Below are 11,115 nucleotides of genomic sequence, written 5' to 3' on the forward strand. Positions count from 1 at the left end.
CTGCCAAGTCCATGGACGTTTGCCGTCAAGGCGGCGCGCGTCGCTCAACTGCACTTGCACCACAGCCTCGTACAAGAGCCCGAGCAGCCTGCTCTTCGTCGGCTTCTCCGGCTCCTCGCCCAACACGAGTGGCCGCGACGTCACCTCATCCCGCGGATCGCGCTCCTGCCTCCGCCTGCCTAAACCAAGTCCCTCAACCGAGTACACACAACGAAGGAAATCCGACCATTTTATTTAGCATAGTTTTATCTATAGTAATAGACGACCCACTCCAACAACAACGATCGCTGCTCGTGGTCATGGTTTGAAGTGGCCATTTTAATCTCTCAATTTCTCGGCCTCCAAACCTCAGCCAATCGAATGCCATGGTGCATTGTGACCTCCAAAATGTCCTTTATTGATGTGCCAAATTGCAGCGCAACTTTATTTGGCTCGGTCTGGCGATGCACGCTACTCTCGTGCCGTGGTGCGGGGATGAGGTTCCTGTAAAAACAAATATATATTCATTTTCACAGGAAAACAATACACCGTCTAAAAGAGCAATCCGATTGCTTTTTTCACTTTTCACGGCGCTTCTGCAGCTTTTCCTTGAACGCATCTCCTTCGTAGATGCAGCACTCGATGCTTTGAGAGCTAATCGCCGGGCACGACTTGTAGCGCGGGTTTATCTCAAAAAGACGGTATACGGTGCCAACCGAGGCGGTGACCACTCGCCCCCAAGCCCATGCAAGGCCACAAAGAGCATCCGTGTCTTGATGCTGTTGAGAGTGAAGCTGCTGCATAACATCATAATGCATTTTAACACTCGTCGGCCCCCACGGGCGTGTGCGTCGCTATGTCAATCACTTCGCGCACGAGCAGGCGTTCGTCGTTGATAAATGCCGTGCCCGCCGACAACCTCTGCGCTCTGGACGCTGTACGAAACGTGGCGAGCGTCGAGGTATTGTACTAGGTAAAAGTTGGTCGAATGTCGTTCGCATTATGAGTGCAATATTGAGGCGAATGCGAATACTAAAGGCAATCGCGAACCGATTCCATCGTATCACGTGGCGAGGTCGTGGCACGTACACGCTGCGCCGACAAGGCACTTGATGAGTGGTATTGCCCCGTCTCGTTTGAAATAGAAATTGATGTACACGTGTCCTCTGAGAGATTACACGTATTCTCTGAAATATTGAAAAAACTGAGAGTACATCAACTAATATTGGGCTAGCTACTAGAGACACCACGCACTTGGTTTTGACGGGCAGAGTAAAAGCGGCGTCTTCTGCGTCTCACTGGTGGGCAGCTGAATCGTATAGACCGTATAGGGCGATGGCTGGTCGCTCGTTGCGATCGCCATATTTGGCGTGTTGACATTTCGGTCGAAAGCAACGAGGAGGCTCAAGCGAAGGATCTCGACCAGCTTGCCGTTGCAGTAGCAGTGCACAAATACATCAGGGCCGCGAAAGCGCGTCGTCGGGTACTGCTTATAGCGAGCGTCCAAGTCAAAGAGCGTGTAGATCGAGCCGCCAACAGACGGAATGCCCGCCCGGTAGTCGCGCGTCCAGCGGTGCAGTGCGGTGAACACAAGACGCGTTTTGAATCCGTTGTAGAGAAAACTGCTGTAGCGCGCCGGGTCCACCGTGCCTGAGTGCGTGCACGGCACGAGCTGTATCGTCGACGTACGACGACGTAGGAGCGGCCGGGTGAAACCATACATGATGGGCATCGACGCCAGCATGAGTGTGTACACGAGCGACGACAAGCAGCCTTCGAATTCCTGGCCTTTTTCCGCAACTGGCACGAGCGCTTCAAAGAAAAACTGAAAAGTTTCGAGGAGAAACGTGACGTTGCCTGAGGCCCACGAGGCGGCTGGGCCATAGCACGTGGCGCCAATCGCAACAAGCGTCAAGTCGACTTCGGCAAACAAATGTTCCTTGTGCCAGCGCTTGAGCACATACGAGGTGAGGCCCATGGCAGCATACGCAAACCAGACCTAATCGCTGTGGTTAGTCTCCATAATAAATGCATCCGAGAATTTAGTACGGTCCGCGAGAGGTACAAAAATGCCGTCAACATGACAATGATGTCGTCGTTCTGACTGGCGCGCACAATCACAACCGTGACGACGTCGACGCTCAGCCAATAGTCGATGACAAAGGTCAGGGCGATGCCCGGGTGCAGCAGCACAAACGCTGTTGGATCCCCCCAGAGCACCTCGTAGCTCCAGTCGCCATCGGGCATTGTGGCCAAGTGCCCGCGCGTCGCCAACACGTGCTCCAGCGCATAGCAGTGGAGATAGTAGTCGGTCCACACCACATGTAGAATGCGCAACGTCACCAGAATCCGGAAAATGAACTTGAACCAGCGCCACATATACGTCGTGTACATGGCGAGGGCGCTCACGACGACAAGCGTGTTTGGTTGCGCCGGGTCGAATTCGAGCCAGACGCATTGATGGCCCAAGTTGATTGTGAAGTACATGTCGTAGACACAAAGACCTCTGTTGTGCCACTGCGCCGGCCGCACGCTGGCAGTTGCACCGAGCTCGCAGAGGAGATTCCGCACGGACGAGGTGAAGTAGACCACCCCAGGCATACCGCGAAGAAACGAGCCGACACAGTCTTCGACGGCGACCGCCACGTGTGCGTTGAGGTCCAAAGCGAGACGCACGACCTGAACGTCGCTCGACGCATCGCTAAAGTACGTACTCGTGTTGGGGAGCCGCGTGAAGGCGTACTCGGTTTGGTACTTGTCCAGAATCGTCGCATTGAAGCTTGAGTAGTTGGGAAAAATGGGGCGCTCGATCAGTGGTCCCCACGGCACATCTTCCGAGAGGTATGCTTTCATGGGCTACAGCCAAAGACGGAGTGTGAGGCAACTCTAAAATGGTTCATGGTACCATGCAAAGCACGTTGAGGAGAAAGAGGAGGCTGACGCTAAGGATGAAGGCGTTGCGGCGCACCGTGCGCGGCCCTTGCCGGACGTCGCCTTTCCCAGGGCCCGGAGGCACGGGACCCGACACGACCTTGGCCGTCGCCATGCGACCGTTTTTCGGGCAAAACGGCAAAGTCGAGTCGGAAAGAAGTACATGTCGTCTTTCTAGTGCATCGTTGTACATTGTAGCGTGTTGATTCCAACAAAAATGAGTTTATGCTTGGCAGCGAGTCTTGTCTGACCACAGATTCTCTTGTCGCTGCTCCGGCGTCTGCCAACGGTCAATAAGAAACCTCTTTATTGACCCTCACGTCTGCTACCCAGGCGTCTTCGCCCTCCGTAGTACGTTTGTTTGCGCTCGGACAAAGTCGAAACAGACAAATTGAACAAGGTGGCTCGGCGAAACTAGTGGCATTAGGGCTGAACGAAAGCAAGCAAGCCAGTAGCAGAGCTGCACACGTTGAACCCGCTGTACAAAACACGCAAGCGAAATCAATAGATCTCTAAACCAAAGAATGAATACGGTCCCAACTACTACTGTTCTAGTTGATCCATTGGCCTGCGGGTTTGATCTTCCAGAGGGCGGGGTTACGCAGGAATCGTCCGTCTTGCGTGCACAAGGACCGAGTCGATTGGCGAGGTGGCAGAGAACAGGTCGCTGCCTGACTACAGCTGCCTTGGAGGGCCCAAGGCTTCGCATCTTCTCTCCTCCACACGTTGGCAAATCTTGCTACAAATGCCGCAATGATGACTCGTTTTCGTGTCGTAGGTACCGTGGGCTCTGGGCCCCGCAAAGCGAGCTCCGACTCTCTTCCTTCCTGTTGCAACTTATCTTGGGCTTCGGTGAAGCATCGGTTTTGTTGCTGTGTTGGCTCGTTTTATGCATTGGACGTTACAATAGACAAAGTCCCTAAAAAGCGACAGTTTTTCATTCAAGCATGCCTCTTTCCCGCGTCCACGTTGTGCCCGGTCCCTCGAGCGCGACCCCAACGCTCTTTGGCGTTCACCGCAACTTCATTGCCTTTGGCATCAGCATCATCATGCTCCTCAACATTGCAAGCATGGTCACACTTGTCTCCCGTCCTCTGGCTCAGCAACACTAACTGTCGAATGTGGTAGCCCATGAAGGCGTACCTTTCAGAGCACCCACCGTGGGCGGCCCTCCCACCACCGCCAACGTACGCCAACGACTCGGACTTCAACATACAGACACTGTCTGGTATGCAAGCAGCGTACAGCGCCTCGACGCTGCCGGCAGCAGCTTCCTTTTACGACGACAGCGCCCGCAACGCTCAAGTCATGCGCCATGTCCTCGTCATGAGCCACAGTCCCATTCCGGTTGATGACTGCCGCGACCAGTTCCTTGTTGGTTTACCGAGCGTTCTCTTCTACGGTGCTGGCATCCGCAACGTTCTCTGTGCCTTTGCCGCCGCCAACCACTCGTCGCCAAGCGATCACACGTGGGACCGCCGCGGTGCGTGCATGTACATCACGTACTTTTCAACGGCCATCGGGCATCAATGCGTCTGGCTTCGCGCCGGGAACGAGCTTGACGGCAGCAACACTAGCAGCTACAATGTGTATACACTGGTGGCGGCACACGCCGTCTATACGTATTCAGCGTTCCACTCGTTCAAGTTTGCCTACCGCGTTGGCATCTCACTCCTTACCCTCCACCTCATGTGGACCAAGTACTTTGTGCACTGTCGGCATCTCGAGGCGCTGCTGCGCCGACGCGGCCACCGGGCACGTCTCCGCGCTCAGAGTCATTGGCGCTACGAGGTGCTCTACGGTGACCCAACCGCGATCATCCTCATGCACCCCGGCGTCGCCACGGCCTTCTTCTTGGACTGTTGGCTCAGCGTTGAGGTCATCTCGCTTGTCATTCCCCGCGCGTCGCAAAGCGCCGATGTCGGCGTGATGGTCCTCGCGTTCATGTATCTCTCTCGGACCGTACGTACCATCTGTTTGCGACATCCGATATCACTTTCTGATTTGGCGTAGGTCTGGTTTGCGTACTCCGCCGTGTGCTTGGTCGCGAGTTATCTCAAGCGGCGTCACAAGGAACACTTGTTTTACGAAGTCGACCCGACCATCATCGCGGTGGGAACGACATTCTACGGCCCCGCCGTGACGTGGGCGATGGGCCATGTGGGCCCTCTCCTGACAGCGTACCACTATCTATTCGAGTTTGGTATTCCGGCGTCCAGAAAAGAGTACGTCATCGAAGGTTCGGTCCCGTCGATGCTGTATTCGATCAGCATTGGGTTCATTCCTCTCGTCTATGGCTTTGTGGGCGCGTTGTGTCATCGTCGACGTACACCTGGAAACCATCTGTTGGTAGACATATCTCATCGGCATGGTTGTGGTGGTAGGTTCACGGCGGATACTGTCGAGCGTCGCGTCCTTCTACGGCAGCTTTCGCTACAACGGCATCAAGACCCAAGCAATGTTTGCAGTGCTCCAGTGGATGCACCCGAGCAAGAACGTCCGTGTGCCCGAGGTCGGCGGCACGATCTACAGCCTCTTTCGTCAAAACGCGCGCTACAAACAGTCGCCGACGATTAGTTTCCGGAGCGCCGACTGCTTTGTCTACTGCTACAAGGACAATCTGCTCGTCGAGCGCATTCGCTTGAGCCTACTGGAGAGCCTCGACCGCAACGAATCAGCGCCTACACTGGCCATTAGGGAGGCCAAGAGTGCGCCGCACTACTCGTTCAACCAACTCGTTGATCATACACCACCAACGATCGTACGCGCCCCAAAACCATCAGAGTGGTGTCTCTAAGCTCGGTGTTTGAGGAGTTGAACGAACCCGTTTTTCATTCTCGCGTTCCTTCAGTTGAAGATACAGCTACCATCATCGACACGCAACGAAATACTCTGTGCAGAGCCCGAGCAGCCTGCTCTTCGTCGGCTTCTCCGGCTCCTCGCCCAACACGAGTGGCCGCGACGTCACCTCGTCCCGCGGATCGCGCTCCTGCCTTCGCCTGCCTAAACCAAGTCCCTCAACCGAGTACACACAACGAAGAAAGTCCGACGATTTTACTTAGCATAGTTTTATCTATAGTAATAGAAGACTCACTTCAACAACAACGAAATACTCTGTGGTCTGCAGTGGAATGGACACGCAAAAACTCATTTTTCGGAAGTGCCTCATATACTGGCCAGTAGACTATCTTGGAAAGTGAAGTCAATCTCGACATTGCATTCCAGAGGCTAGCGATATCACATTTCATAGGTAGGACGTTGTTGTTGAAGTGGGTCGTCTATTACAGTAGATAAAACTATGCTAAATAAAATTGTCGGACTTTCTTTGTTGTGTGTACTCGGTTGAGGGACTTGATTTAGGCAGGCGGAGGCAAGAGCGCGATCCGCGGGACGAGGTGACGTCGCGGCCACTCGTGTTGGGCGAGGAGCCGGAGAAGCCGACGAAGAGCAGGCTGCTCGGGCTCTTGTACGAGGCTGTGGTGCAAGTGCAGTTGAGCGACACGTGCAGCCTTGACGGCAATCGTCCATGGACTTGGCAGCGGTAGGTCGGAGTGAAAGGCGCGATCGTTCCGGACTCGCCAGACGTTGAACCAGACGCAGGCGCGGAGCATGGGCCAGAGGTAGCGGAACGCGGCTTGGTGCATGTTGGACGCCGTCAGAGGTAGGACGTAGCGCGCGCTACTGCGCTTTTCTCATTTTGGCGAGCAAACATGGTAATGATCAAAGTCAGCGAGAGGCACTCTTACGCCACAAGCTTAGAAGCACCACGGAGAAGGTCGTGACGAGAGGTGTAGGACATGTGAGACGCTAGGGCCACTGCCGGACTCCCCTGCGGCCGACGTCTCATTCTCCACCCGCGTCATGACTACCAGCGTGTTGACGCTGTATGAGGACGGAACGGCGCTACTTGGAACAGAGAGCAGTGCCTCGCCTTCGTGTCGATCGACGGTCGACAAAAGCGTGAGCCGAAGGCGCTCTTTTAGAATGCCGTCCTGATAGCACAAGACAAAGCAGTCGGTCGCGCGAAAGCTGATGGCGGGACACCTCTCGTACCGCCGATTGGCTTCAAAAAGGGCGTAGACAGATCCACCGCGCTCAATCATGGAGTGAGGTGACCTGAACTGTGGCTCAAAGCACCCCCAAAGCGCCAAGAGAGCTCGGTTCTTCCAAGGATTGTAGCGAAAGCTGGCGTACGCTGCATATGGCCTTGTCGTTGCCCCTACGCACAGAGCTTTTTCTGTGGCGTAGCATTGGACTATACACGTACAACGTGCGCGACCAAAGCCATACACCAGCGGTAGCGACGCGAGCGAGACAAAATGACAGCGACATCGGGCACAGCTTCAAACTTGGTGTCTTGGTCCGACGTTGGTACTATGACGCGGCCGAGGTACTGGTACAACTGCAAGAGAAAGCTGACGTTGCCCATGCACCACGTCAGCGCTGGACCGTAAATCGCTGTTGCAATCGCTAGCGCTGTCGGGTCCATTTGAGCAAACGAGTGTTCCTTGTGGTAGCGCTTCAGAAGGAGTGTCGTCGTCGAGACGGCCAAGTACGGTAGCCAGACCTAAACGAAAAGGAGTGTCCTGACAATCTTGGTCGTCGAAATGGGAACATACGGTGCGAGAGAGGTACATAAATGCAACGAGCATGACATAAATATCTGCGCTCTGCGAGGCTCGAAGCACGGCGAACGTCAACGTATCATAGCTCGCGACAATGTCAAGGCAAAGCAAGAACGCGACAAGAGGGACGGTCAGCACCATGGCCGTAGGGTCGCCCAGCACAACCTCGTAGCGCCAGACCGAAGCTGTCGTTTTGGCCTCCATCGGTCGGTGTCCCATAGCTGCCAGGGACGACGCGAGCGCAGCGCAGTGAGCGTAGTAGCGCGTCCAAACAAGGTACGCGATGTACGCGGTTGTGAGTGTCCGGTAGATGAGCTTGGCGAAACACCACAGCACCATGGGGTACGGACGGGCCGCGTACGTTAGCGTATAACCGGGTGCTGAAGTGTTGGGCGCAAGGTCGTCGCCGCTCGTGAGCCAAAGACACTGGTAGATCCATGGCTGCGTAAAGAAGGTTTGATCCATGCAGCTACCACGACCGTCCCACGAAGAACCGCTGTCACTGCCGTGCATGGCCATATCACAAACCAGCCGAGAAAAGGGCGGACCGTAAAAGATCGCACCAGGTAGACCCGGAAGGACTTTCGAGGTACACGCATCGAGACTCGTGATATGCGGGTTGATGGCTTTTCGAAGCACGTACCCCGTTGCGTCTTCATAGTACGTCGCTTGCGGGGGGAGTGTGCTTCGGTTGTATAGTCGTTGAAAGAGGAAGAGCGTAGACGTGTTGAAGGCTGTAAAGTTGGTCGAGGTGAGCGGCGCCGGGGGCGGAACATACGTCCACGGCAAGAATTCGGTCACGTAGGCTTTCATAGGCTAGCAGAGTCGTGTGAAAATCACCTTGAGAATGTGTATACGGTACCATGGCCGCGAGGTTGCCTAGCATGACCAAGCTCAGAAGCAAGGGAGGTCTACTCCAGCGCACGGCGAACTGTTGCCTCCGCGAAGCGAGTGCTTGCATAGCGTCGTGCACGTCGGCCACCTTGGCCATGGGCAAGTACTAGGTTTGTGTTTGGTACGAAGCTATTTAAGTCGACAAAAACGGGTGCCTCTGGACGCGATGCGAGCACATCGCATTGGTGCTAGTTTCGATGGTATGTCCTGTGCTTGGATGGAGCCATCGCGCAGCGGCAGCGACGCACCAACGCTTCAATTTGTACAATTTATTGATCCTGAATGAACGCACAGTGGTAGCCAAACAAAAGCTGATGTCACTTGACGCCAAGAAAGTACGCAACGATGCACGCACGAGCGATTCGACGACGGCTAGGTCCGGCAGTGTGCTGCCCGTAGAGACGACGACAGAGATGCTATACGCTCTGAACTTTTAACACCACATAAAGCGCAAGCAGCTTGCGACGATAGCGCCGGCACGATCGACCGCGCATGCTCGTTGAGGGTATTACGTAACGCTAAATATCTCTAAATCAAGTCGTGCTCAGTGCAAAACGGTCTGCATGGCGGTGTTCTCTTGGACCAAGGTCGCGCCGACTGGCGGCTCTGCGCTGGTCCACCCGATTGTGCATCGAAACACCTTTGCGTTTGCGGTGAGCATCGCCATGCTTCTCAACATTGTGTGCATGGTATGTACCTTCCACGTCACCGTGAGCACGATTGATGGCGTACTAGCCCATGAAGGCGTATCTGTCCGAGACCCCTCCGTGGGCAGCAATGGAAACCCCACCGACGTATGCCAACGACTCGGACTTCAACTTGCAAACGCTCGCTCGAATGCAAGCAACGTACAACGCCTCGACGCTGCCGGCAGCAGCTGCCTTTTACGACGACAGCGCCCGCAACGTTCAAGTCATGCGCCACATCCTCGTCATGAACCACAGTCCCATTCCGGTTGATGACTGCCACGAACACTTTCTCGTCGGCTTACCCAGCGCTCTCTTCTACGGTGCTGGCATCCGCAGCGTTCTCTGTGCCTTTGCCGCCGCCAACCACTCGTCGCCAAGCGATCACACGTGGGACCGCCGCGGCGCGTGCGTGCACAACTTGTTCTTGACGGTCGCCATTGGCCACCACTGCGTCTGGCTTCGCGCCGGCAACGAGCTCGCCGGCAGCAACACCAGCAGTCATGACACGTACACGCTAGTGGCCGTGCACGCCGTCTACACGCACCGAATGTTGTACTGGTTCAAATTTGTCTACCGCGTTGGCATCTCACTCCTTACGCTCCACCTCATGTGGACCAAGTACTTTGTGCACTGCTTGCACCTTGAGGCGCTGCTGCGCCAACGCGGCCACCGCGCTCGTCTCCAGAGTCATTGGCGCTACGAGGTGCTCTACGGTGACCCGACCGCGATCATCCTCATGCACCCCGGTGTCGCCACCGCCTTCTTCTTCGATTGTTGCCTCAGCGTCGAGACTGTCACGGTCGTCATGACCCGCGCGTCGCAAAGCGTTGACGTCAGTATTATGCTCCTGGCGTTCATGTACCTCTCTCGGACCGTACGTGCCGGAAACATCTGTTTTATAAATCACTTTTTTTCTGATTCTGCAGTTGTAAATAGGTCTGGTGTGCCTATACCGCCGTGTGTTTGGTCGCGAGTTATCTTAAGCGATGCCACAAGGAACACTTGTTTCACGAAGTAGACCCGACCATCATCGCGGTGGCAACGACATTATACGGTCCTGCCGTGACGTGGGCCATGGGCAACGTGGGGCCAATTCTGGTGGCGTACCACTATATTTTTGAGATTGCACTGCCCGTGTCCGCCAGACACTTCAACATTGACGGATCAATAGCGTCGATTGTCTATTCGACCAGCATTGGGTTCATTCCGCTTGTCTATGGCTTTCTCGGGGCCATATGTCTCCGCTTTTCCAGTACCCTCCATCCTACTGCAGGCTTCTCATGCATGTTGTTCTAGAGCGCCGGCACGTCGAGGGGCTCACAAATGCACCACACAAGCTGTATGCTAGTCACCATCACAACGGCATCAAGACCCAAGCGATATTTTCGCTACTGCAGTGGATGCATCCGAGCAAGAACGTCCATGCGCCCGAGGTCGGTGGCGCGATCTACAGCCTCTTTCGTCAAAACGCGCGCTACAAACAGTCGCCGACGATTAGTTTCCGGAGCGCCGACTGCTTTGTCTACTGCTACAAGGACGGCATGCTCGTCGAGCGCATTCGCTTGAGCCTGCTCGAGAGCCTCGACCGCAACGCATCCACGCCGTCTCTGGCCGTCGTGCTCGAAACAGAGCCGTCCTCGAACCCATATTCATTCAATACGCTTGTCGACGCGGTACCGCCCCGTATGTTTGAAGCCCCCAGCCATGCGCGTGGTGTCTTTGAGGTCCGTATGTCGACGACGCAGCATCGACGGATGCCGAGGTGTAAACATCCATCATACATTCTACGTAACAAATATCATTAGAAGCCCGCCGACGTCGTGCCCCGCCACGGACGCGCTTGCAGCTACCGACCCGCCACCTGGGCGTCGAGGAAGACTTCTACGAGGCGCCTGCTGCCGTAGCCGCCGCAGCCGAGCTCCGGCTCCCCGACGCTATCTTACCCAAGTACGCCGACTTCGTCTACCAAGTGATGCTCCGCGCGGTCAAGTTCCGCG

The 11,115-nt window shown here is 55.4% G+C and overlaps 6 protein-coding genes across 6 annotated transcripts in view; 4 read left to right on the forward strand and 2 right to left on the reverse strand.

Moving 5' to 3' along the window:
• Positions 1-183, forward strand: part of SPRG_22169 (hypothetical protein) — a gene marked incomplete at both ends in the record, with an annotated part of 1,472 nt that extends 1,289 nt beyond the window's left edge. Inside the window, one exon of the mRNA XM_012344396.1 lies at positions 31-183. Coding sequence (XP_012199786.1) covers positions 31-183 — 153 coding nt within the window. The remainder of the gene's footprint in view (positions 1-30) is intronic.
• Positions 184-1,189: 1,006 nt separating this feature from the next.
• Positions 1,190-3,040, reverse strand: SPRG_05665 (hypothetical protein). Its single transcript, XM_012344380.1, has 3 exons — positions 2,885-3,040; positions 2,029-2,835; positions 1,190-1,978 (listed from the first exon to the last, which is right to left on the reverse strand). Exons 1-3 carry the CDS (start codon positions 3,023-3,025, stop codon positions 1,217-1,219), a joined length of 1,710 nt encoding a protein of 569 aa, XP_012199770.1. The 5' UTR covers positions 3,026-3,040; the 3' UTR covers positions 1,190-1,216.
• Positions 3,041-3,857: 817 nt separating this feature from the next.
• On the forward strand, positions 3,858-5,707 carry SPRG_22170 (hypothetical protein; the record flags this gene model as incomplete). Its single annotated transcript, XM_012344397.1, has 4 exons — positions 3,858-3,983; positions 4,039-4,872; positions 4,924-5,236; positions 5,295-5,707. The coding sequence occupies 4 exons, from the start codon at positions 3,858-3,860 to the stop codon at positions 5,705-5,707; spliced, it is 1,686 nt and encodes a 561-aa protein (XP_012199787.1).
• A 537-nt stretch (positions 5,708-6,244) lies between these two features.
• On the reverse strand, positions 6,245-8,550 carry SPRG_05666 (hypothetical protein). Its single transcript, XM_012344381.1, has 4 exons — positions 8,398-8,550; positions 7,530-8,351; positions 7,227-7,477; positions 6,245-6,588 (listed from the first exon to the last, which is right to left on the reverse strand). Exons 1-4 carry the CDS (start codon positions 8,524-8,526, stop codon positions 6,267-6,269), a joined length of 1,524 nt encoding a protein of 507 aa, XP_012199771.1. The 5' UTR covers positions 8,527-8,550; the 3' UTR covers positions 6,245-6,266.
• A 442-nt stretch (positions 8,551-8,992) lies between these two features.
• Positions 8,993-10,136, forward strand: SPRG_05667 (hypothetical protein; the record flags this gene model as incomplete). The annotated part of the gene is made up of 2 exons (XM_012344382.1): positions 8,993-9,118; positions 9,165-10,136. 2 exons carry the CDS (start codon positions 8,993-8,995, stop codon positions 10,134-10,136), a joined length of 1,098 nt encoding a protein of 365 aa, XP_012199772.1.
• Positions 10,137-10,518: 382 nt separating this feature from the next.
• SPRG_05668 (hypothetical protein) lies at positions 10,519-11,102 on the forward strand (the record flags this gene model as incomplete). The annotated part of the gene is made up of 2 exons (XM_012344383.1): positions 10,519-10,846; positions 10,924-11,102. Coding segments are annotated over 2 exons (507 nt in total), but the record flags the coding sequence as incomplete, so codon positions are not given.
• Between the last annotated feature and the right edge of the window lie 13 nt (positions 11,103-11,115).

Source organism: Saprolegnia parasitica (assembly GCF_000151545.1).
Source record: "Saprolegnia parasitica CBS 223.65 unplaced genomic scaffold supercont2.17, whole genome shotgun sequence".
NCBI lineage: Eukaryota > Oomycota > Saprolegniomycetes > Saprolegniales > Saprolegniaceae > Saprolegnia > Saprolegnia parasitica.